We start from the raw sequence: 24,919 nt of genomic DNA on the forward strand, positions 1-24,919 counted from the left end.
CATTGTACCGCAATGGACCTTACCTCCCTCCACTTCGTCCTTTAAGGGGGGGACGGGGGAATTTCGGAAAATACAGCCTTAGTTCTCTATTCCACAGCACACATGCAGTACAGAAATTTCAAGTGTCTAGGTCACACTTTACCGCTGGGCAATGAGGAATCAGCCAGCCAGTCAATCAACCATTCGTCACAATCAGTCGCGCTATTCTCTTTATAGGCGTATAACAGGCGTAGTACAATATACCTGTATGCTAATACATATTCCGTTATTCGTTTCGTGTCTTAATTACAGCTCCCTGGAATTGTACACACATAGGAATTCCCGCCCTTCTGTGAATGCATAGGCTCCTTCAGGAGGCGTGGGTATATTGAGAACCGCCGGAACACGGGTTTTCTATAAAAGAAGAACTATCTAGAAACAAATTGTACGAGATTGGTGCACTTCAATGACTGAATACGCACTGGGTAAATAACTATCAGTCTCAGCTCTAATAGGAAATAGCGGCAGTATCAGGCAATGCCCGCATGGGCCAATATGCCAACAGGTAAAACATAAAATACATACAGTTTTCCGTTTCATCTCATAAGGAGCTCGTCCTTTAATATTTGTACACAATTAACAATCCCCGCCCGCTTAATTCACGTGTGAGCCGGCCGGAGTCCCCTGGTTTAGAAAACGTCTAGGACGCGTCTTTTTGTGCAACAACCTCTCGCAACAAGTTCTACGAGGTTGTTGCGTTCAAACGCCTGCATAATCGTGGAGAGCTTTATCTCAACACGTTTCTTAGATATACGTTCCCCACAGTTTTATAGCAGATAACCTGGTCCCCTTATAAAAGACATTGGGCTCCTGTAAACGGTGCGCGCTGCCCCGGCAGGTGGCGCGAGAGCTATGTGAACGTGGGAAAATTGAATGTAATTCCTCTTCGTGAGGAGCGTAATTTTTAAAAAAATCATGCTCACCCTTTTGTGCCTTTGTTGAAATAAAATTCTGCAATTAAACTTTGGACAGCTGTATGTGGGGCATTTGTAACAAAAACACATTTCCGTTTTGTTTGGAGCAGGCATGTGCAGCAAATAAATAGTTCTCTGTCTGTCGCAACAGGCTGAATAGTTACTGAGAAATGTGTGAAAACACCCAATTAGAACCAAATCTTGACAAGCCTGTGAGATGGGTGTTAGAACAAACCCTAAAAAGCAACTCTTAAAAATTACTATGGGCTGCTATATACAAGCAACATTTCGTTGGATATCTCAACTGACCCGCGCTAAAATGAGGAAGAATTCCGGAAAAACATATCTTAGTACGTTTAACACTTTTAGGACCGTAATTTCTACAAAATTTTAGCAATATTGAGCTGCTGCAGAATGATACGAATGTACTTCCAAATAATCAAGCCTCTAGAACCAGCAGTTTTGCTCCAGATTCAGTTCACCTATTAGCCGTGTAATTTCCAACATCCTTCACACGTTTTAACGGCGTCTTGGGGAAATTTCCTTAATCTTTTTCTGCGTATTTGTGGGGTAACATTTCCAAGCAAAACCGAATTTGATATATCATTCGCTCAAACGTTTATTGGGCTGTCTGCACAAACCCGTGATATATGTTGAAACACTGATTTCCCCATGGCTGTTTGTTATGGCAAAACTCTGACACTCCCGTGGAAAGATTTTACGGGCTACATGCAACGGCAAACACCCCTGTGATATCTCAACAGGCGAGTTAGATAATGCAGATATGCGAAAGCACAATTTTGCTCTGTTCCTTTAGTGGAGGTGGCATTTCCGAAATTCGCGCTTTAGTTCTACCCTACGCTGTGATAAAAGTGCCCTCTCAACATTTAACACTTCTAGGCTTAAAAGTGTTGGCTTGACATATTTGGCTCTTGATATTTACATGTTACAAAAAAGTACGAATTGTTCCCTAACAGCTCCTACCTATACAAATAGTAACGATGGTATACTTGGTAAGTTGCAATGTTGTTGTAAAGTTGTTGTTTATGTTGATTCCGGGTTTTCACTCTTATTAAATAATCTCTTGCAAAAATCACCTCTCCAGCTTATTTTGTCACTAGTAGTTCCGTTGTAGCACACATCCGCAATTCGACAGTGCTACATTTTCGCTACAGTCCTATCTTTCTTTTGTTCAATTGGACCGGGCAAAGCAAAAATGAAGCTCAACAACCCTTATGAATAATCGTCACGTATGATCACAGTGACCTAACGAAGCTCATTTGCATCTTTTTTATAGCAGTCTTAAAGAGCACGCATAGTTTTAATTGCGTAGAAAATCTGCTCACGATAAATTCATCAAAAAGCCTCACAATAAGCTCAGTGATCAAAAAATCAAATATGCTATATTTTTACCGATTCTCGCATGTGTGACAACGCAAGGAAGACAAAGGGTGCTGCTACCCCGAAACGGAATATTTTTCACCACCTTGCGCCGTCCAAGATCCGAACTTTTGAAGCGGTTGCCAAGAAGCGTCAATCAAGGGAAGAAAGAAAGCCCCACCGGCGGATGTCCGCCTCCGCAGCTGCGTCGCGCGGACGTATGCGTCCCGGTGCCGCTGCTGCCCGCAACTGCTGCGTCGCTTGTGCCTTTGCCAGTCGCTGCTACTTCACCTACGCCACTCGAAAGAAGGCACCAACTCGTAAGACCGTTTCTTATTTAACACCCTGCAAATTTTCTTTCTCCAGTCTGCATCCAGTTTTACCTACGGTATTTAGTAAATACGATCTATGAAAACTTGGCATATACTCCCTACATTCCCACCGGTCTCTGAACACGTATGCTGCAAAATGCACCCCGTCTCCAATGTTTACTATCTGATCTGAACCTGCTCCTTTTAACAAAGCCGACGGCAACATTTACCAATACACGACATTCCACGACTTAGGCCAAGTTGTGTCCCCCGATCCCAACCATGAGGTAGAAATATTTCGAAAAATAAGAATGAATGGCACCCTACCATGGTCCCTGAAGAAGAAAGTGTATGACAGCTGCATCTTACAGGTACTCAGGTACGGGGCAGAAACGTGAAGGCTCACTAAGCGTTAGGGTGAAACTTAAATTGAGGACGACTCAGCGAGAAATGGAACGGAAGATGATAGGTGTAACACTAAGGGACAAGAAGAGAGCGGACTGGGTCAGGGAACAAACGCGTGTTGAGGACATATTAGTAGAAATGAAGAAGACATGGACGTGGGCAGGGCATGTAATGCGAAGGCAAGATAACCATTGGTCATTAAGGGTAACAGAGTGGATACCTAGAGAAGGCAAGCGTGGAAAAGGGCGGCATAAAGTTAGATGGGCAGATGAGATCAAGAAGTTTACGGGGATAAATTTGGTCGCAGTTACCACAGGACCGGGATAATTGGAGATTAATGGGAGAGGTCTTTGCCCTGCAGTGGGCATAGATAGGCTGGTGATGATGACGATGATGACATTCCACAAGATGAACTAGACAATATTAGTCAAATGCGAGCTGGCTTCTCCTTGTTAGATGAATTTGAAGAACTCTCTCTTCAAACTTCTCTTTATAAAGCTATTGTTTCATCATTAAATGAGGTATGATGGTTCAGTGATTCGGTGACAACGTGCCGAACTAGTTTTTTAATGTGACAAAAAATGTGCAAATACGTTCTTCCGAACTTTTGTTTTCTAACATCATCACATTTCCAACATTTCGCCACCCCCTTCAATGTCTGAATGCATCCTTCAATATACAGCCATCAGTCAGTCGCTCACTCACTTTGCGTTTACCCTAGCCGTTCGAAACACTTCTTTTGCCCCTCAGAAGAAACATGATTCTTTGCAATGTGGCTTCCGCATTTGTGATACTGTTTTCGTGTCCTCAAATCTGGCAATGGCTGGAAACTACCGAAAATATCGCGCATCCGTCTCTTGGTTGGAAGGCAAAATTGCAAACCATCCCGGCATTTCAACCTTGCTAGCCTAACCTGCTAGCTAAGATGAACGCAGTTTTTATGCTCTCTTCAAACTCGGCCGACCGAAAGTGTAATGTTGATTTGTAAGAGCTCCTTTAGAAAGATGCTTGTTGTTTCTTTTTTTTTGTTAGCATGTATTTTTTTGTTGTTGTCCTGTATTTAATTTCGCATTCTCACTTTTTTCAAGCTTACAGTGTGTAATTATGTGAGTTTACAGTTGCTCAGTCCTGCTTTTTTTTACCCTTTCTTTTATTGCGCAATTACAATACGTGTGCAATGAACCCCCTTATGTACTACCCCATCACGTAGGCGTTTAGGGATATTGTGAATAAATAAATAAATAAATAAATAAATAATGAAATACAGAAATAAAGAAATAAATAATGAAATAAATAAATATCTAGCTTACTGTCAAAAACAAGTAGTGTTCTGATTACTGTACTCAAATTTTTATTGTGTCTAATCTTGGTGATACAAAAGTGTTCACACCATTTTGCGTACTTTCACTACATATTTTGTGAGGTAGTCCAACAAACTATTAATATGACAATGTTACACAGGCGAAATCCTGGATTTCCTTGCAGGTGTTGAAGTAGGTTGTCCACTGTTCTGTATTCTGAACTTCTCAGAAAAGGAACTAGTTTCGGGCACATTGTGAATGTCCCGACATCGAGGAGCTTGATCTGTCGTTCCGCGGCCAATGAGGATTACTGAAGCGCCTACTCTTGAGTCCCGCACACATCTTTGTGGCCGCGTCGCTGCCGGCGACGGTTTGGGCACCGATTAATCCCGGCGACATGTGTTTCGTCACCAGCAGTCAAACACCCGCAGGTGCGTGCACGCTCGGAAAATTGCTGATAATTTTGGCGAAGACGCTTCAAAATAAATGACCGGGGTCGATTCCTTATCAAGACTTTCCCATGACAGTAGACCACACTCTCAAGCGCTCTGAAAGAACTACGCATGCGCGAAGTTTTCTGCCAGTGCAGCCAGACGGTGCGGCATGCGTCGGAGGCTGTGTGCTCCGTTGTTCGTATTTCTTTTAATCCGCCCTGCACTATGGTGATAAACTGAAATACGAACAACGGAGCGCGTGGCTTTCAATACATACCGCGCATCAGGGCGAAGGGCCGCGTACGCGCAGTGTGAACAAGTTAAGAGAGTTCGTGACCAACCTTGATATGGAAAGACCATCGTATTTCCATCGGCGGTTGGGCGCTCAGCACGAACTCAAAAATAAATATAGCTACGTGAGCCGAATATACTCACTCATCGCAGCAATAAAGTTAGATAACGCTTGCGTGAGCGGGCGCCGAACGCGGTGGGAAGACAAACCAAAACACTCACACTCAGAACGATGGTGTTTCCATATCAACGTTGGACACAAACTCTCGTAACTTGTTTGCACTGCGCATGCGCGGCCCGTCGCCAGGATGCGGGGCATGTACTGAAAGTCACGCGTTCCGTTGTTCGTATTTCAATTTTTAATTTTTCACGATAGTACATACTGAACATTGGAACAACAGCGCTTAAACGGGACCAAATAGTGGCAGGATAGGGCGCTGGCTAGCAACAACATGGCTTATTTCCCCGTGGTGGAATATATACCATCGAAGAAAGAAAAACGTAAAATAGGAAAGAACCCTGTACCACGATATATGTGATTTCCTTTATATTTTTTTGTTGTTGCGCACTGACCCTGCCTGTAAACTGTATGTTATCTGTCCTGTACTTTCCCGATTTCCCCCCTTACCCAATGCCCTGTTCTGGGGCCTGTAAGTTTTTTTTTAATAAAGAATAAAGAACAAATAAAGATAAAAGATACTCATATCTACACACGGGGACACGTGCGAAGATAGTTGTCATCTATCAAAATATTCGTGCGCGTTTTGTAGCAGGTAAATAAGTGGCTTGCTGACGGAGGAATCGTTTTGTCTATAAATGAGGTGAGACTCGAAGATCTCTCTTGAGCAGTGACCTTTGCATTTTCGAAGCACACGTGTCTGGTCGAAATTTGGGGCGCACTTGTACTTGGCGCAGTGTACGGCGAGATTCGACGGTATATACCGTATTTACTCGCATAATGATAACACTCGCGTAATGATCGCACCCGTGAAGTCTGTCATCAAAATGAGATTTTTTTTAAATTTCTCGGGCAATAAACGCGCCCTGAACTTGCCGCAGCGATATGTCGTATGTGTGCCAAAAGTCTAGCTGACGACGATCGCGCTTACCGCTGTTTCCCTCTGTTCTCTTCCCTTTCAAAGCGGGCACGGCTACGTTATTGCCGCAGACTTACCGATATTAGTGATATCGGCAAGCACGCGTTCAATATTGATGAGAAAGAAACTCTCACAAACTGCACATAATGTACTCACAAGACAAAGAAAAAAAAGGCTCTCACCTTGCTGCGTCGGCCCCATGTCTGTTTTGATGTCCCGCACTGTGACAGCGGCACCCACTTATTGGTCTAAGGGCCCAACCACATGCACTCGCAATACCGACGTACTCGCGCAACGACGTACGCCTGCGGCGACCGACGACGACGGAGAGGGCGAGTAACCGCATATCGCCGTAACGCGCGCGTAAACCAATGCGCCCCGCAGTGTGGCTCGACTACCGCGGACACAGCTTTGTGGCGCCCAGTTCAACTACATTTTCACCCAGATAAAACAAATAATGCCCATTCTTACAAAAGTGCGTATATTTAATACAGAATCAACTAAAACAGTTCTTGGGACATTAAAAAACGTTGAGAATTAACATGCATACTTGCCAGGCACAAAACCCTCCGCTACATTTGGCGTAAACTGCCTTGCTCCCATAGTTGCTCGTTGCTTCGCTTGTTTTGTCCGGTTGCTTGCTTCCCGTATTTTACAAATTACTTCGTTTTATCGCATAATTAATAGCAAAGTTAGCTTATTTATGAATTTGCTCTCTTGTTGTGCCAGATAACATCACCGCCAGAGGTTTGCGCCAACACCGTGCGTCCAAAAGTTTGCGTCGATGTCTGGCGGGGTCTGACTTGGGCGTAACAAGCGCGTAGCAATGAATTCCGCGTACGCCGGAGTACGCCGGTTCCTTACGCGCTTACGTCGGTTTACGTCGTTGCGCGAGTACGTCGGTTTTACGCGTGCATGTGGTTAGGCTTTAACTGTTGTCACCTCGCAGCAAACTCGTTCCGGCCCATTCCGTAATTCATGTAAACACTGCATTTTGCGTCACCTTGCAAAGCGGCTGGCGGTGGTGTGCGGAGTTTTTATTATGTTTTTATTTATTATTTTTATCATGTTCATGAGACCTACTGTAAAAATATTGACCTGCAACTTGCTTGCCTTTTCTGTGCTCAAACGTTTTTCGCGAAAAATTTACCCCGCGTAAGTGAACGCACCCCTAAATTTGCATCAATTTTTTTTTTAAAAAAAAGTGCGATCATTACGCGAATAAATACGGTGTTCCGCCACTGCGAAATAAACCACGTTGTTGCTAGTAAGCGCCCTGTCCTGTCACTCTTTTGTCCCGTTTAAGCGCCGTTGTTCAAATGTTCGGGATTTGTTCTTTACGCCGGACATGATTTGAAACAATAAAGAATCTCCTAGATATATTCATCGGTTTCTACACTTGTTGTACTGAAAACCGGCGCGTATACTATTTATTTCGTTCGGTAGCGAGTATATCGAGCCTTCAACACCGTAATTATGGCAGAACCGTTCGGGTTGAGAGTCAGTAAGCGCGTTTACGTGCATGCGACAGTAGCGTATCGCATTTGATTTGCCGCAATATTACACCGCATTGCATCGCTTGTAAGCAGGACAATTCGCTTTTGGGACGCGTCGCATCTCATCCGCTAAACCAGGGTAGATCAAGAACGCAAATGCGACTTTCCGGACGCATGTAGCGGCCGTCGCATCGCATTTCTCGTCTCGGCTCGAGTGTTGGGAACTTTAGGCTTAGCATCGTAGCGGATATTTGATCGCCGCTGTCTGTACAACTGCGGATGACGATCCTTAACACAACTTTTTACCTCACTACCACCCTCCTTCTCCTATGTGGTACTTTATTTCCGCGATAATTGCCGTTTGAGCGATCTGTGACCAAGACATCTGCCGTGGCCTGTCTTGATTCTTCCGCGCAGGTAGCGCCATCTTTCGGCCGCTCGCAGCAGCGCGCGCCGTGGTGCAGCGTCTTGAACCTCCGCGGCCGGTCAGCATAAGCTAAGCGTCGCGGCAGATATCTCATCGCCGCTTTTAAAATCAGCGCTGATACCAATCCCAAGCACAATTCTTCGCCATACTAGCCTCTACTTTCTCGCATACGGAACTTCTTTTTCGCGATCAGGTTGATTTGGAAGAGTGACGAAAAGCTGTTGTTACCGTGGTCTGCGCCGGTTCGAGCCGCTTTGTGGACCGTGCGGGCAGGCGCGGCCGGCTTGTGCGCTGACCGTTTCCAAGGGCCAGTAAAAGCTTCACGAATGCCTGCTGTATTCATTTTTTTGCGAATGACGCACGGAATGTACACACTTAGCTCAACGATCGTCGTAGTTGATCGGGTGGATCGGGGAACGAGCCGCAAGTTTCGCTGACCCGCGATAGACGCCAAAACAAACACAAGCTAATTGCCAGCTACCGCAAACTGGTAACGCCAGAAATGCGACCCCACAACTTCCAGATATGACACAGGGCGGCGCTAGTCTCCAATGCGCATGCTCATAAACACAAACGCGTCGAATTCACCCGATTCGACGAACCAATGCGATGCGCTACTGTCGCAATCATCTAACGTTGTTGTTGTTTGTAGGGTTTAACGCGCCAACGCAACGCAGGCGATGAGGCGCGCCGTAGGGGAGGGCTCCGGATTAATTTTGACCACCTGGGGATCTTTAACGTGCGCGGAAATCTCGTAGACACGGGCGTTTTTGCTTTTCGCCTCCATCAGAAAAGCGGCCGCCGCGGCCGGGAATCGAACCCGCGACCGTGTGCTCAGCAGCGCAACGCCTTAGCCACTGAGCCACCACAGCGGGTATTCATGTAAACGTGCTTAGTTTGTTAGTATAACGATAGTTTCGATAGAACTTTGGGGCACGAAAGCCACCTTCGATTACTCTGGACAACGTTATCTGCGCCGGTTCCCGGTAGCGTAGCACAAACCTTTTCATTGCATTTTCATGTGAATAAACACCGCACGCTGCGGATATATACACCTTCTTGCACGCAGCCATAACTAAATTCAATTTCTGAGGAAGGTTGATTAATTATGAGGTTGAACGCGCCGACGCTACACAGGCGATGAGGCGCGCAGCAGTGGAGGGCTCCGGGTTAATTTCGACCACCTGGGGATCTTTAACGTGCACCGAAATATCGAACACACCACCGTTTTCGCTCTTCGCCTCGATTAGAAAAGCGGACGCCACGGCCGGGTATTGTACCCGCGTCCTCGGGCTCAGCAGCGCAACGCCTTAGCCACTGAGCCACCACGGCGGGTTATTTCTGAAGAAGGGAATGAATGCCTTGCAGGCTAAAGAAAATATCCACGCGAACATTGTGAACCACCCAAACGCCCGCAAATCTCCTAATAAGACGCTTATGACGGTGCACAAAAATTAAAGCGTTGGGCATAGAAGAAATATTTAATTGATACAAGTCAACAACGAAAGATATAGAGTGCAGCTGTTTTATTTCCTGCAGTGGGATGGGCGTGTAGGGGCCCGAAGCTTGGTGCGTACCATTACTCTTGAGTCTTCATAAGAGCCTCCCAAAAATACTTCAGGAACACCTACGCATTTCGAATACTTATCGATGAGCTTTGAGCTCTGAACCTCACAAATAAGCTAGGAAAGTCGAGTTACACACAATCTTCCGACCGATGATCTGAAGAAAATTGCTCTTCCTCTCTTCATGCGTTGCAAGCCCATGTGGGATATAGCTTTAAATTATTCAGAGGTCTCAGAGGCTGGCAAAATGACTGCATTACTCGAAATAAGCTTTGTAAGGCAAAGCATCAGAGCCTGGCGATTTTACCCTGACACTGCTGCCCCTCACAAGCGGCGTGTAGCGGTCGACAGCGGCGCGAGTCTCTAAGCTGACGTCAGAAGCCAGAGGCGCAACTCAACATCTCATCGCCAACAAAGAATAACCTACAAAATAATAGCTTCTTAATTTTCCTTTCTAAAGCCTTCACATCGTACCTTACCATGTCTAATTTTAAAAGTTAACAAAACTTAGTTGAGATCTCTGAGTTATCTAGATGCACAACTTCTTCTCTTGACGACAAAAGTTCACTATTCACTCTGGGTAACATTTGTTCTTACCCAGATTTTTATACCACCCTTAAGAGCTTTCTTGGTAGCGTTTTACTGCTACTGTTTATTTCTAATGTATATAAAAAACCTCCCCACAAACTCGTGTTCCACAACACGTATTTTTGGCGATGACTGCACTCCATACGGATCAATAAACAGCTCTAATAATCATTTTGGTGTTGAGAGAGGCATATTCTTAATAACTACTGATTTTGCAGATAGCGAAAATTTCAGACTTGTCTAAAATCAAAGTAGCATAGCTTAGCCACAAAAAAACAAACGGTGCTTTTGATTACTTCATGCATAACTCCACGTGTTAAGGTCATCTCCCCATAACTACCTTGGCGTTCACATTGCATCTAATCTCTCTGATGACACATGCAACCTGCATACCTGCCCATCCCTCGATGACACTCAGATACACACATCCAGACCTACTAAACGCCCTATATAGTGTTCATAAGCACGCTTATCAGACAGTTGTTGGAATTCGCCTCTTCCGCATGATGTCATTTGCAAATCAACCTCACTATCTCGCTAGAATATGAGCGAACCATGAAGAACATCTGCCGCCCCCATTACCACTTGCAGTCACATTGCGTACGCCAAAACTACGATAAAATAACGAAGCATCACAGACGTATTTCTAAAAAGAAGTCTATTTCATCGGCATTGAATGATTTCGTTGCACTCTAGGATGATACACTTGATTTCGTAGCTTGTTTAACTCATCAAAAAACTTTGCTCGACAACCTATTGAAGCATTTGTAGTTCCCGCATTGTAGTATTTTGTTTTTACTGTTTTCGTTGGTTTTGCCTTGCTGTTGTATTATATATACCCTTTTACATCGTTCCTTTTCAGAAGTATTGCTAATACTCCAAGAGTATTGCCACTAGTTCCTCAAATGTCTCGAGTGTTTCTCTGCGCCCCCCTTTACTGTAAACTTTGCATAGGAGCATGTGAGATGTTTTCAAATAAATAAACAAAAGTGATGTATTCCCTAACACAACCAAACCGTAATCTTAAACAGTGACCGACAAATATTGGCTCGTCAATGTCTATTGTGACTTTCGCTTTTCTCACTTAAATATTTTCAATTTCCTCATTTTTAACCAAACTGATTCATGCCAGAACACCTACCACTTCTACAATCTTCGCACTTATGCGTACGCAACTACACCTACCACTAATTAAGCAAACTACACTTTTAAGCCCCAAAAACGTCATAACGTCGTTTAAAACTGATAGCCCTAGACACATTGTTTGTGCAGAGATAACAACGCATGCTCAAACACTGCACTCACGCAGATACCTATGTTGCATCCCTCAGGGGAGGAGAGAGGCGGAAAGAGCGTGAGAATAAGAGAGGGTGAGAGCAGGAGTAACGTTGGAGGTGCATGGGCAGCAGAAAACCTTCCGCCTGTTGACGTCATTTTCAGAGATCAAAACAAGCAGATACGCGGCCAATCTTTTTTCCTAGTTTCATACAATACAGCCATTCCTTTTTTCAGAGCCATACAGCATCCTTCGAGCTGTACTTTTTGTGCCGATTTTTAACAGCAACCCGGAACAGCGACATGCATGGTCCTCTCAGAAATGTCCCTGCGGCGGTGCTCGTGCTGCTGGTTCTCTCTATCGCTACTGCCAAGGTAAGATTTTTTAGTGTGTTTACATATATTAGAACACCCTTCGAAGTAACCTTTCATTGCAACGACCGCACCACCAAGCGCCAAATTAAGTGCTGGTGATAATTACATAAGCCTGAAGTAGGTGCAGCTGTGACCAACAGGTGGTATTGTAAAAAACGCACTTGGGCCGTAGATTTGTCTGCCCTATGCGGAAACTTGTCTTTGGAAGCCTATGAGTCATCTGACCGTGTATGTATGCATATAGATACACGCACCCGCTCTGTGAAAACTAGTGGGCTCCCTAAGCAAGGTAAGAAAAGGCTATTTGGATATATCAGCGAGTGCAACCTTTAACAAGAAGCCCGAAAAAAAAAGGTTTTTTACCTCGAGTTCGGATTTTTACTGTTCGGTGTCTGTTCAGGAAATGCGCGTAATTTTTTTCTTTCAGAATTCCAATGGTTTACCGATATCATGAAAAAGCAGTTTAATATTTTTCAATCGGCCTTACGTTTATACATCTAAGATTTCTGCATTTGCCTGATCAAATCACTGCACCTATTGTTTAGTAACCTCTCTTGCATGTAATCTGTTCTGTTGTTTCAATTAGGCTGACAACAGCGCCGTTATATTTGATTATGGTTACTTTCGCAGAAAACAAATACACTGAGGATTCTTGAACTTTGTGTGTTTATATGCTGTGACTAAATTCTTACCCCATTTCTCCAGGGTACCGTTGCTTTCCGTTGCCGAAGCTCACTTTTAAACAAATGATTTGCATACGAGAGATTATTTTTTCATAATCTTCCGTAGGACATCGCATCCACCTACCGGGATGCTTGTTTGTGCGCGTGTTCAGGAATTATATTGGTTACCAAGGATTTGAAACCTTCACCTTAAACTGGAAATTTCCCACCGGAGCACTGTTCAGCAGTGCAGCAGTCTCCGAAATAATTTACGGCAACTTGCGGATTCTGGAGAACACAATATCTGTTAACTCAGTCTGCCACGCACACAACGCAGCGCATTATTAACCGCAAATCATCTTGCGAAATTACTTAAAGTAGTGAAATATGTTTGGGGGTATCTTGACACCTGCCACCTTAGTATTTGTTATAGCAATTTATTTTTGCAACAGATTGGTGTTATTCTGTGCGTATGACCAATGTACCTGCTTCAACTTAGTTGTCTAGCTCATGTGGTTTTACAATATGCTTGACGTGCACCAAACGACACCTCCTATCACTCAGCGATGATTCTCTCACTCTAGACTATACAGGGTGTCCCAGCTATCATGCACCAAGATTTTAAAAAAGAGTAATGGGGTTACTCGAAGAAAACCTAGCGCATAATGTTTGCAGTAATGTTGAAAAGCGGGCAGCATTTTTTTTTCGTTATGAGACCTAACTAATTAATTGTAATTAGTTATCTAACTCGAGAATTACTGTCCTAATCACTGAAGTGTCAATGAGGCACTTGTAGGCGCCACGAGGGGCATCTAACTGCGGTGTTTTCAGCGATGAACTAATTGCGTACACATTTATTCTGACTGATAAAGAAAACCCACGAAATATAAAAAAAATACCACGTGACGGCGCCTCCGCGCGCACCGTAAAGTAATGCCCTCAAACGGGCTGGCTCTGAGTTAGCCAGAATGAAATAAACAAAAGAAAAAAAGAATAAATTGCTATAAGAGTTTGTGCCTAATCTGCACATGCGCCCCACGAATCTTGCTGTTGCTGCTCCTTTCATGCATGCCATTATCTATGTGATGCGCTGTCGCTTAGGTCGAATGACAGGCGAAGCAGTTGCTTTCAATCAGCTCATTTGGGGACACTGCTCCGCAATGCGTGCGGAAGCGTCGTCACGTGGTATTTTTCATATTTCGTGGGTTTTCTTTATCAGTCAGAATTAATTATTGCTCAATTACCTCGTCGCTGAAAATACCGCAATTACATGCCCCTCGTGGGTACCTGCAAGTGCCTCATTGACACTTCAGTGATTAGGACAGTAATTCTCGAGTTAGATAAGTAATTACAATTAATTTGTTAAGTCTCATTAACAAAAAAATACTGTCCGATTCTCCACAGTACTGCAAACATTATGCACTAGGTTTTCTTCGAGTAACGCCATTGCTGTTTTTTTTTAATCTTGGTGCATGATAGCTGGGACGCCCTGTATATGATTTTTAGCAATGCTTTGTTTATGAAGTTTATGTATTTCGGGACGTGGCAGCCTTCGGATGTTAGTTATATACTCAGGACATAGCATTTCTCGGGTAGTTTAGGAATATCGCACTCTTTTTTCTGGACATCGAATTCGTAAAAATATATTTTCAACAAGCATGGGGAAACACACTTTGAAAAAGGCATTCAAGTTTAGTGCGAACCTGTCAATGCAACTTTCCACGACTAAGTAAAGGCAGGGACTGATATAAACTAAGTATTCCAGACGCTACGTAATGTATGGCAGCTCTCATGATGTTCACGTCTCATCAGTACGTGCGCTTGCTAATACTACACTTTTTCCAACTGACATCAAACTTAAATTTCATGTAAAAATTCTTACAAGCACTTACAGTTTCGCATTCATAGCAGTCTGCTTAGTGCTGTGAATTCAAAGGCAGTATTGCTTCCCCTTATAGCGTTTCTCAGTGACTTCGTAAATGACACCTCGTGTTTGTGCGTGTCTCTTCGGATTCCTTTGTTTGCCGCCATTTCATACCAGACTAGACTGCAAACCACTCGCAACTCGACCTTAGGAAGTTACGAATACTTACTGTGGCGGAATCAATAAATCAGCATTGCCGTGATCGTGCGTACCAGAAAGGTGCCCCCGTAAAAAGACAATGCTTTCTTATTCAAACTATGCAAGCCTTCTTATGTGCCCGGAGGAACTTTTCTGCCTCTTGGCATTCCTTTCTGCATATTTTCATCATCATCCCCACCACCATCATTATAATCAGCAGCAGCAGCAGCAGCAGCAGCAGCAGCAGCAGCAGCAGCAGCAGCAACAACAACAACAACAACAGCAACAGCAGCAGCAGGGAAATGGGCTATCTTATAGATCCACAATTATCCCCGTGCTGTGCTAACTGCGGCCAATTTATCCCTGCAAATTCCTTGATCTCATCTGCTCATCTAACTTTCTGCCACCCCCTGCCATTCTTGACTTCTCTAGGGATCCACTCTGCTACCCTTAATGGCCAACGGTTATCTTGCCTTCGCGTTACGTGCCCTGCCCACACCCGTTTCTTCTGCTTCATTTCTACTGATATGTGCTTGACACGCGTTTGTTCCCTGACCCACTCCGCTCTCTTCTTGTCCCTTAATGTTGCACCTATCATTTTCCGTTCCATTGCTCGCTCGGTCGTCCTCAATTTAAGTTGAACCCTTTTTAGTTAGCCTTCAAAGATTCTGTCCCGTAGGTGAGTACCGGTGAAATGCAGCTCCCATACACTTTCTTCTTCGGGGACAATGGTAGGCTGCAATTCATTATCTCAGAATGCTTCCCAAATGCACGCCACCTCATTCTTATCCTTCCTGCATATTTAGCTACTGCTATAGTAATGGTCCGCTTGGCGTCGGCGCAAACCAGTGGGAAAGTCACTTCCTTGTCACCGCCTGTACCTCGACGTCATCCCCGTCCTTATAACGATTTTTAAAGAAGATAGCTTTATTGTTTTTTTTTTTTTTTCGGGGGGGGGGGAGGGGCTACTTGAACGCAACATGTTCGGTCTGTCTGTTTGTATGCCTGTCACTCGATTGAGCCATTCGTCTAAACCTTAAAAGAATTCTCGAACACATTTCCAAACCACTTACTCCACAAACGCACCTCCTGCTTGTCAACATTGTTCTGAAAAAAGAAAACATGATCCATGATTCAGGCAACACATCAATAGGGAAGTGGTATTTAAAATGTTGCTTTATTAAAAATACATGCCTGTTTGATTTTTTGTTACAGCAAGTTAAAAATATGCGTTAGAAACAATGTTCTGACCCAAAATCCCAAAAATCGCTTGCGCCCGAGCCTAGTCCTCATGGCGTTATTCCAAGAAGTCCAACAGCAACGAATGCTTCTAGTTGATTGGACGCGAGCAGTAAAACGCGGGAAAATTGAATTTACTTGCCCAATACTCCACTTTGTTTATCGTGGGGGGAGTGACACGGGAGGGCAGGGTATGAGACATGGGGGGGGGGGGGGAGAGAAAGGCATTTACATTTCAGGGGCGGCCGAGGACTATCGTTTTTGTTTTACATTTGCACCGAAGTGAGCAGATACGCGGTTAATTTTTTGATAAGGTGACACCTCGAAGGTTCTGGCTTCATTTGTACTCACAAAATATGGTTTCCTCATCATAGGGTACATAATGTTTTCGCTGTAAAGAGGCGACATGATATAAAGTTTCCAAAAAAAAACATTGGTCTTAACTTTTTAATGTAAAGGAAAAAGGCTTGAATTAGGTGACATTCGCCTACAAGCGTGCATCACTCCCTTTCCACCTGAAATAGAGGCAGAGACAGAGAGAGAGAACTTTTTAATGTGAACTGGAGAGGGAATTCATGCGCACGCCTAAAAGGCGCACATCATGCGCACGCTTAAAGTGACTTCGTGATGACTGTATGCTTGCTTACTGAAGTTGCACAAGCAGAATCGGCGATCGTTACCTATTCTGCGTGGCCTATTCCTGCATAACACTTGGTGTAAGCACTTACGGTGAACCATGTACTGCTAGCTGTTTTTAAGTTGTAAAAGACAATCGACGCCGTTCCAAACAAAGTGACAGTACCAGAGCGAAGCAGTTCAGGTATTGTGGCTATCAAACAGTGGCACTGAACAAATTTATTTTACCAGAAAACTGACCCGAATCTCCCCATTCCTAATCCCAAGGGGCAGTGAATAAAACCTGCCGAGGTTGAGATAATGTCGCATTCCGACATTTTTGGTAAAAGTTTGTCGTAATTGAACTTACGCGACAAAGAAATTCCAGAAGCACGATTATAAGTTATACTCAATTTATTTCAGGTTCGTCCACCAATCTATGATGATTATCCGGTCGAATCTCCATCTTCAGCCCCAGGAGGTCGAAGCGGATGCCGCGGTTATGGAGATCCCGTAAGTGGTCTGTTTAATATTAACTTCATAAATACCTGCCAAGGGTTTACTCCTGCTTTGCTTGCCAACCCTAGCACTATGCCTCTCTTCATGCCAACTTTAACGAAAGGCGACGGATTTGTGGCAGTTAAAGGCGCATTACCGTAGTATGTGTCCCGGGTTTCCCGGTGAGCTTTTGTGCAGCGTGGTAAGAGAACGTGACAGGAGAGTGCTTTAGTTGTCAGTATTCAATTAATCCTGAGTCTCATCACATTTCAGGAGGGGCACGAAAGGTGTTTTTTCTATTTCGTTAACGCGCAAACAAACTTAGGCACCCACTACTGTGTTTGAATCCTCTGATAATATGAGGAATACATGTTACTGTGTGGGTGTGACCTGTTAGGCTGAATATAGCACATCGATTGTTGTAATAACACACAGCGAAATTTTTTTTTTGTGTTGTCCGAGCCATGATTAACATTACAGACTTTCCAATGGTTTAAACCGGCGTTCCACATGACAGTGAGCATGTGACCTTTTCTGTGCTTATGTATCATCGTGCTGACAACGTGAGCCCAGCGGGCAGTAGAAAAATAAAGAAACAATAACTCGCACGTCTTTCCGTGACTAAGGTGCCATTGCAGCAAGGCGGAGTCAAATATGTCGATTTACGGTTAGCTTCGCGGGCGATCTCGTGCGCTAACAACAGCGACGATAGAAACAGTTGGGATGCTTTACATTCAGCTTCTTCCGCAGTCTTCCGCGAAGACGACGACGATGACAAAAAAAATCAAAGCCGTTTTCTTGTGAGATAGTTGGTTATTAAAGCGCGAAGCTTTCTCCCATGAAACCTGAGCCAAACTCTAAGTCCTAATTCCAAACTGCTGCGACGTTCCGAGAATTGCGCAATCGTATAGATGTCGGCTTCGTAACACGATGACCCCAGCTGCGACTTCGACCACGGGTACCGTTTTTTTCTTTTTTTTTTCTGGAGGCGCGTCATGTACTTTCGCTTATCAACAGCATCATCGTCGTCTTCGTCATCGTCGTCGCTTTGTGAAACCCATTGGGTAAAGTTGTCTTTCCTGCAATGCGTTTTGGTACGACATCGGACGCCGTCAGTGAGGCACAGGAAACTTCACTTTAATAAAACAACGGTTTTGGCGGCTACTGCCAATGCGTTTATAAGAAGGGTCAATACAGTAAATATGGTTTACATCCAGCTTCATCGTCCATCCTGTGCACTGAGCAACACAAACATGTCATTAGGGTGAAATTTTATGCCCTCAAGGTGATTAGTTTTCTTGAGCCTCAAAGCTAAAAAAAATCTTGTTGGCTCATGTGAAAAAATTATTTAGCAGGTCTGTCTGAGGATTGAAGTGAACATCTCGCACTCGCTTTGTCGGTGAAAAAAATTTGCAGAAATTCAGAGAATTATCTACTAATGCGTAGCATTCTTATACCGCCTGTCTTGAGTGTGAGTTTTTGAGAGCAGAATTTTTTTGTTGTTTTTTTTTAATCCTGATTGATTGAATGTCGGGTCTAACGCGCCGACGCAACGCAGGCGATGAGGCGCGCCGTAGTGGAGGGCTCCGAAATAGTTTTGACCACCTGGGGATCTTTAACGTGCGCCCAAATCTCGTACACACGGGCATTTTTGCTTTTCGCCTCCATCAGAAAAGCGATTTTTTTTTAATCCTGTCCGCTCAATTATCTCCATTGAGGCGATTAGAACGAGTCCAAGTGAACATTCGTGAAATCTGCATTATGCTGGAAATGCCGGGCGTTACATGGTTCGCCATTTTTTGTAATTTTTTCAAATCTGTTATTTTTTGGTGTTTCAAATTTTCTTTCTACCAGTTATCTCATTTACGCTAATATAACAATTACAGGTGCAACGTCCGCAAAATCTCTATTATTGTGGAAATGGAGGTCGTTATATGATTTCCCATTCTCCCTATTTTTATATTTTTATTATTTATAATTTTTTTTTAATTTCGTTCGACCAACTGTCTCCATTTACACTGTTATAGCGGCTACAAATGGAACTTTCCCGAAATCTGCATTCTTGTGGAAATGCAGGGCGTTACACGGTTCGCCATTTTCCGTAATTACTTTATATTTTTCTTATTGTGTAGTTTCTCAAAATTTTGTTCGACCAATTATATCCATTTACGCTATTATAACGATTACCGGTGAAACTTTTACGAAATGTGCCTTATTGTGTAAATGCCATCCGTTACACGGTTCGCCATTTTCCGTATTTTTTTATATTTTTATTAGTATTTTAGTTTTTCGACATTTCGTTTAACCAGTTATCTCCAATTACGCTAGTGCAACGATTACACGTGAAACTTTTGCGAAATCTGGATTATTATGGAAATGCCATGCCTTATACGTTTTGCCATATGACGAAAATTTTTAGTATTTTTTCATGTTTTTTAGTTTTTCAACATTTCGTCATACCAATTATCTCAATTTACGTTATCATAAGGATTACATTTTGAACTTTCGCAAAATCTGCATTATTGTGGAAAATCAGAGCCTCACAGGGTTCGCAATTTTCTGTAATTATTTAACATTTTTCGTATTTTTTTAGTTTTTAAAACTTTAGTTCGAATAATTTTCTCCAATTTACGCTATTATAGCGATTATACAGGTGACATTCCTGCGAAATCTGCATTATTGTGGAAATTCCAAGCGTTATGCGTTTTTCCAATTTTCCGTATTGTTTTTTTAAATATTTTTCTTAATTTTTAGTTTTTCAAAATTTTGTCATGCCAACTATCTCCGTTTATGTTATTATAAGGATTACATTTTGGAAAGTTCGCGACATCAGCATTATTGTGGAAATGCAGGGCGTTACACGGTTCGCAATTTTCAGTAATTATTTTTTTAATTTTTTAGTTTTTCAAAATTTTTCTTGGACCAATATCTCCATTTACGCTATATTACAGATGGAACTTTCAAGAAATCTACATTATTGTGAAAATGCAGGGCGTTGCACGTTCCTGGCTGCGGGGGCACTCGGCAAAGAATTCTACGCATTAAAAAATGGCATTTGTCATCCCATTTTCCTCAACTGGGGACAACAGTAATTGCGCTTTCGCATGATCTGGTCTCCGTTAATGAGCAAGTACCCATGACGGCACGCGACCCAGCTTCTAGCCCTTCTTGCTGTAGCGGTGGGTAAATATTGTACCAGTCACTGGTATTATGCGCATGCGTGCTGCCTCGCGTTCACCTTGTGTGCTATTTTTCAAACCGTGACGCTGCGACACGCCAACACCCGCCAACTGAAGGATGCGGTCGCGGTGAGTGTAAACGCCCTCCACGTCATAGGAAGCACTCAACATCGAGGAGGTTCATCCCTCCCTTCGTAGCCTTCCTGGTTCGTCCATGTCCCGATAAACACTTTGCCTGATAGCAGTCGTTCCTTATGTCAACATTACGAAAACGAGAACTCGCCAGCCTGTCAGTGTCACCCTGTCACCCTGCACGCCTGTCACCTGTCACCCTGTCACTGTCAGGGTGACAGTGACAGGGTGACAGGGTCACCCTGTCACTGTCACTGTCAGCCTGTCACCCTGCACGCAGTCTGCCACCTCGCTTGTGGAGTAATGAAAGTTGCAGGGCAAGACGATATATGCAGTATAGAAAACATTACCTAAAAAATCAACTAAAAAACGCACTCAGTCGGGGATTCCAACATGCTCAACCCGGCTGAGGACATCCAGTGCTTCAGACCACTCGTCCCTATCAGCGCGGTTTCCGGAAAAGAAATAAAAAGTATCTGTTGTACAGAGCTTTTATTTCTTAGTATTTGTTGAATAAAGCTTCCGCATTGAGATTTCCCCAAATACCCACAAATATCTCAGCACTAGCGACTGCGTTCCTCAGGCAGCAAAAAGCGATCGAAAATGTGCTGTCGTATTTCTGACCGCTGTGCTAGTTCACAATGCGCGAAAATTGATTTTCGTACCTTGTTTTTGCGGTTTAATAAAAGTTCCGATTGGTTTTAATTCCTTCTGACCTATATAAAGTTGGCGGAATCTTCTCCCTCCCTTTCTTGGCCTGAGATTTTATACTATCACACCAGTCGCGTAGGCGTACGCAGCTTACTGCTCCAGTGAAGCGGAGTCAGCAAAGTGTCGCAGGCGAATCCTTTGATTTCATTGACTTTGCTAAGCTTCATACAGTCTACAAACTGTCAAACTAAAGACACATTCTTCCGGGCACAAGCCTTATAGTGTCATAGTTTTAATTGAGTGAACGAACTGCCACGACCCGCGGGTGGCCGGCCGACAGGCTGCCGGACGGTCGGCGAGCCGCGCAGTAAGCGCCGTAAAACGAAGCCGCCGAGAGTGTGCGTCATACGAAACGGAATATTAAATGAGCACGGAGGATGCAGAGAGGACGAAAGCACTTTCAAATTAAATTTTTACTAAATTAATTCGCGTAAACGCACCCACAGTGGTCGAAACGTGGCATTGGGACAGCAGACTTGAAGTTGCGCAAGTAATACGACAATGTTTACAAATAACTTCAGTATCCCTTTAAGAAAACAAAGCAACCTCCCCGACTACAATCTCCGTGCCCTGTGCCACCGCAAGAGGAGAACACTGCCCGCGGCGTTTCCCTGGCTTGTGTTTTTTAATGCGTAGCAAGGTATAAGTTTGGGCGAGTTGGCGTATAATATTTGAACGTTCAATGCGCAAACTATACGAAGACGACGAAAGAAGACTAGACAATGCAAAAACTTGCAACTGACTTTATTAGGAAGAAACGCGTTTTCTTCACACAAAAATCATCACATCACCTTACACAATCTTTCACACGACACTAAACGTGTATATACTGTACAGTCATTACAAACCATCGCCGTGCCTTAAAAAGTGCACTTCTTTCTCGGTGAGCGTGAGGGAGGTCATACTCGCAGAATTATCACCGGCACGTGTGATCTCATGTGCCTCAATAATCTCCCGAGTCCGTTGACTGCTGTGTTCGGCGATAATGCTGCTCTTATCATACAAACGCGTACAACCATGGTCCCGACAGTGGGCGGCCAAGTGTCCGGTTGTGCCGTTACGCACATTGTTAGCGTGCTCACGCAATCGTTAGTTGAGGCAACGGTATTATGAAGATTATTGAGGCTCATGATATCACACGTGCCGGTGATAATTGTACGAGTATGCCCTCCCTCACGCTCACCGAGAAAGAAGTGCACTTTTTAAGAGAAGGGGATGCATGACTGAACAGTCTCAACACGTCCCCAGTAGTGCTGTGTGAAATATAGTGTAAGGTGACGTGATGATTTGGTGTATGTAAAAACGCGTTTCTCCTTAATTAATAAAGTTAGGTGCAAGTTTGCCCATTGTCTCGTCTTCTTTCATCCTCTTCGCGTAGTTTGCGCATTCAACACTGAAATGTGTAGCATTCTTTGCCGAGTACCTTTACAGCCAGGACCGAGTAACACCCCTGCATTTCCACAGAAATTCGGATTTGGCGGAAGTAACACCTCTATTCGTTATAATGGGGCAAATGGGGATAATTAGTACAACTCTGCAGTACACATTGCGTCTTCAGAAAAAAGAAGATTATTCGCGAAGTAAAGGCACTTCGTGACTATAATGGCATAAATTAGCGTCATTGGCGAAAAGAAATAAACTAAAACTTAAAAAGAACAAAACAATTCAACTTCTTTCAACTTCTAGATTCAACTTCTAGATTCAACTTCTAAATTCAACTTCTAGAGCCATGTTTGGCTCTAAATTAATCGGCCTCTAGGTAAGCGGCACAACAATTCTCCGCATTTGTAGACAATTCTCTAAATTTCTACAGATTTTTTCCAAGTTTCGATATTGCGGAGGCCTTTATTTCTTTGTAGATATTATACCTCTGTGAAATAATTGTGAAGTGCCATGCCGGGAGTGTAATCTCTTGGTGTGAGCGCGTTAATTTTTCCGGACGTTGTAACAAGATGATGGCTTGTGGCCGAGCAATGACTATTCGAGGTTCGTATGCAGAAACGCAGTGGTTCGATACCCGATAACATGTAAACCGGTAAAAGCATTGTTTTCTTTTTTTTTGGAAACCTGTATTTGGCATTGCGAGCATCGCGATGGTGGCAATGAACACGCGGCAACATATTGTCCGTGTATACCGAATAAGCCGGGCAATTCCCCGCTCGAGGCATGTTTTTGAGGTTCCAGCATTGCTCCCTCAGCACAGCAATCTCCCCGTTGTGTATACGCACCGCTTATCGAACGCCCGATAGCTCGGGTAGTGTTCACGTGCCACCAACTCTGTCGTCGTCGTCGTCAGTAGTGCATGCGTCGGTTGTTACACGTGCCGCACTCCAATAGACGCTGGCGTAAACAGCAAGACCGTGATACAATTTTAATAAGGCAGGCCGTTTGATGGGAGAAGTCAATTAGCGGAGCTACTTGGACGGTCGGTCTCAACAAAAATTGACTGACTCAGGCCACCCGCACTGGACACACTCTGTCTTATCTTTTCATCTTCGAGCTATCAGCGGTTCACCACACATGGTACGTAATCTTCGCGCGCAGTTTGCACAGGGTTGAGGGAGCGATGGCCGGTATTCACAAGCACGGGATTGCCCGCTTATCGGGTGTCCGCGTGGCAATGTTGTCGGTAGACACGCAGCCACAATCACTCGCTATACCAACGCACCTTTAGAACCTTTCCCGCGCACCCAGAGGAAGCACATTTTAAAGTGAGCTGTTTCCATTGGGGCAGTAAAAAGCCAAGTCTCCGAAACGTCGCCATGTTAGAGAAATCTTGAGGACAAACCTTAAATTAAGAGGGCTTGACTCGCTGCGGTGGCTCAGCGGCTAAGGCGTTGCGCTGCTGAGCACGAGGTCGCGGGTTCCATTCCCGGCCGCTGCTGCCGCTTTTCTGATGGAGGCGAAAAGCAAAAACGCCCGTGTGTACGAGATTTCGGCGCACGTTAAAGCTGTTAAGTCTTGCAAACTCACCACGCTGAAAATTAGAGCTTTTAAATCCAGCCCAATATTCCCTAAAGACTACGACTGCGAATGTTCGCATTGACAAATGGTAAAGCAATGCACAAACTAGTGATGTGACCGGTTCGAGTCTTGTCTCAGTCTCTACATTTAAACATTCAACGGAAACAATCAAATGCTATAGCTTGTCCAAGAAAAACACGACCACCCCAGCGGAGATCTCATTATAAACCCAGCATGTGGGCCCATCCTTTAAGCTCCCAGTCCATTTTTTATTGACCACTCCGCTTAATTTAAATCGCACCTCCGAGAGGCGCGCTACCAGCTGTCTTTTAACCACTACAATCACCGACATCACCTATGCCGAAACGTAGCCAGTCAGTTGCCGTAACCCTCGTTCTCACTGGTGTCGCTAACTCAGAATATTAAATAGGCACCTAAACACAAATCATCATCATTTCCGCTTTACGAGTATCGTCAACGTGACTGTTTTATTCCTTAAGGACACTAAATTACCCATGGAGTAACTTCTAAACTGACAAACATCGTGTAACTACTTACCGTTGTAGAGTGTAACAGTTAAAGCGACACAGAAGTGAGTTGTAAACTAGGTTGAATTGCCTTACCAGACTACATAGACTTTCCTCGCACTTTTTAGAGCATTTACGTGTATTTTGTGAGCAGAAAGGTCCGTTAAAAGTGCCGTTTTCTTCAGATTATCCTCCTGGTTGAAAAAAAATGACGTGCATCTGAATATCGAGTAAGCGGGAAAACTATACTTTTTCTTGCATATTTTCGCAAAACCTACGCGTGAACGAACGATTGAAGTCGTTAATAATCCTGCAAAGAGTACAAAACAAAATTGCTCATGATGACGTAATACCATAATGCATATCCGAAATAAACATGACGCAATTAACGCAATTACAACAGTTAGAGAAGCGTCCGCGAACGGTGTGTGT

General features: G+C 43.9%; 2 protein-coding genes across 2 annotated transcripts in view; one reads left to right on the plus strand and one right to left on the minus strand.

Annotated features, from left to right (window-relative positions):
* LOC144152484 (sodium-coupled monocarboxylate transporter 2-like) overlaps positions 1-7,113 on the minus strand; it is a 58,274-nt gene extending 51,161 nt beyond the window's left edge. The window contains exon 1 of the mRNA XM_077683757.1: positions 6,355-7,113. The gene's annotated coding sequence lies outside the window, so the exon portion shown is untranslated. The remainder of the gene's footprint in view (positions 1-6,354) is intronic.
* The window catches only part of LOC144152487 (uncharacterized), a 38,597-nt gene that overhangs the window by 10,471 nt on the left and 3,207 nt on the right, over positions 1-24,919 (plus strand). The window contains exons 3-5 of the mRNA XM_077683765.1: positions 2,394-2,653; positions 11,810-11,898; positions 16,900-16,989. Coding sequence (XP_077539891.1) covers positions 2,521-2,653; positions 11,810-11,898; positions 16,900-16,989 — 312 coding nt within the window. The 5' untranslated portion in view covers positions 2,394-2,520. The remainder of the gene's footprint in view (positions 1-2,393; positions 2,654-11,809; positions 11,899-16,899; positions 16,990-24,919) is intronic.

Source organism: Haemaphysalis longicornis, unplaced genomic scaffold (genome assembly GCF_048455015.1).
Source record: "Haemaphysalis longicornis isolate Haplotype H1 unplaced genomic scaffold, Haemaphysalis longicornis Haplotype H1 scaffold_9, whole genome shotgun sequence".
NCBI classification, from domain to species: domain Eukaryota; kingdom Metazoa; phylum Arthropoda; class Arachnida; order Ixodida; family Ixodidae; genus Haemaphysalis; species Haemaphysalis longicornis.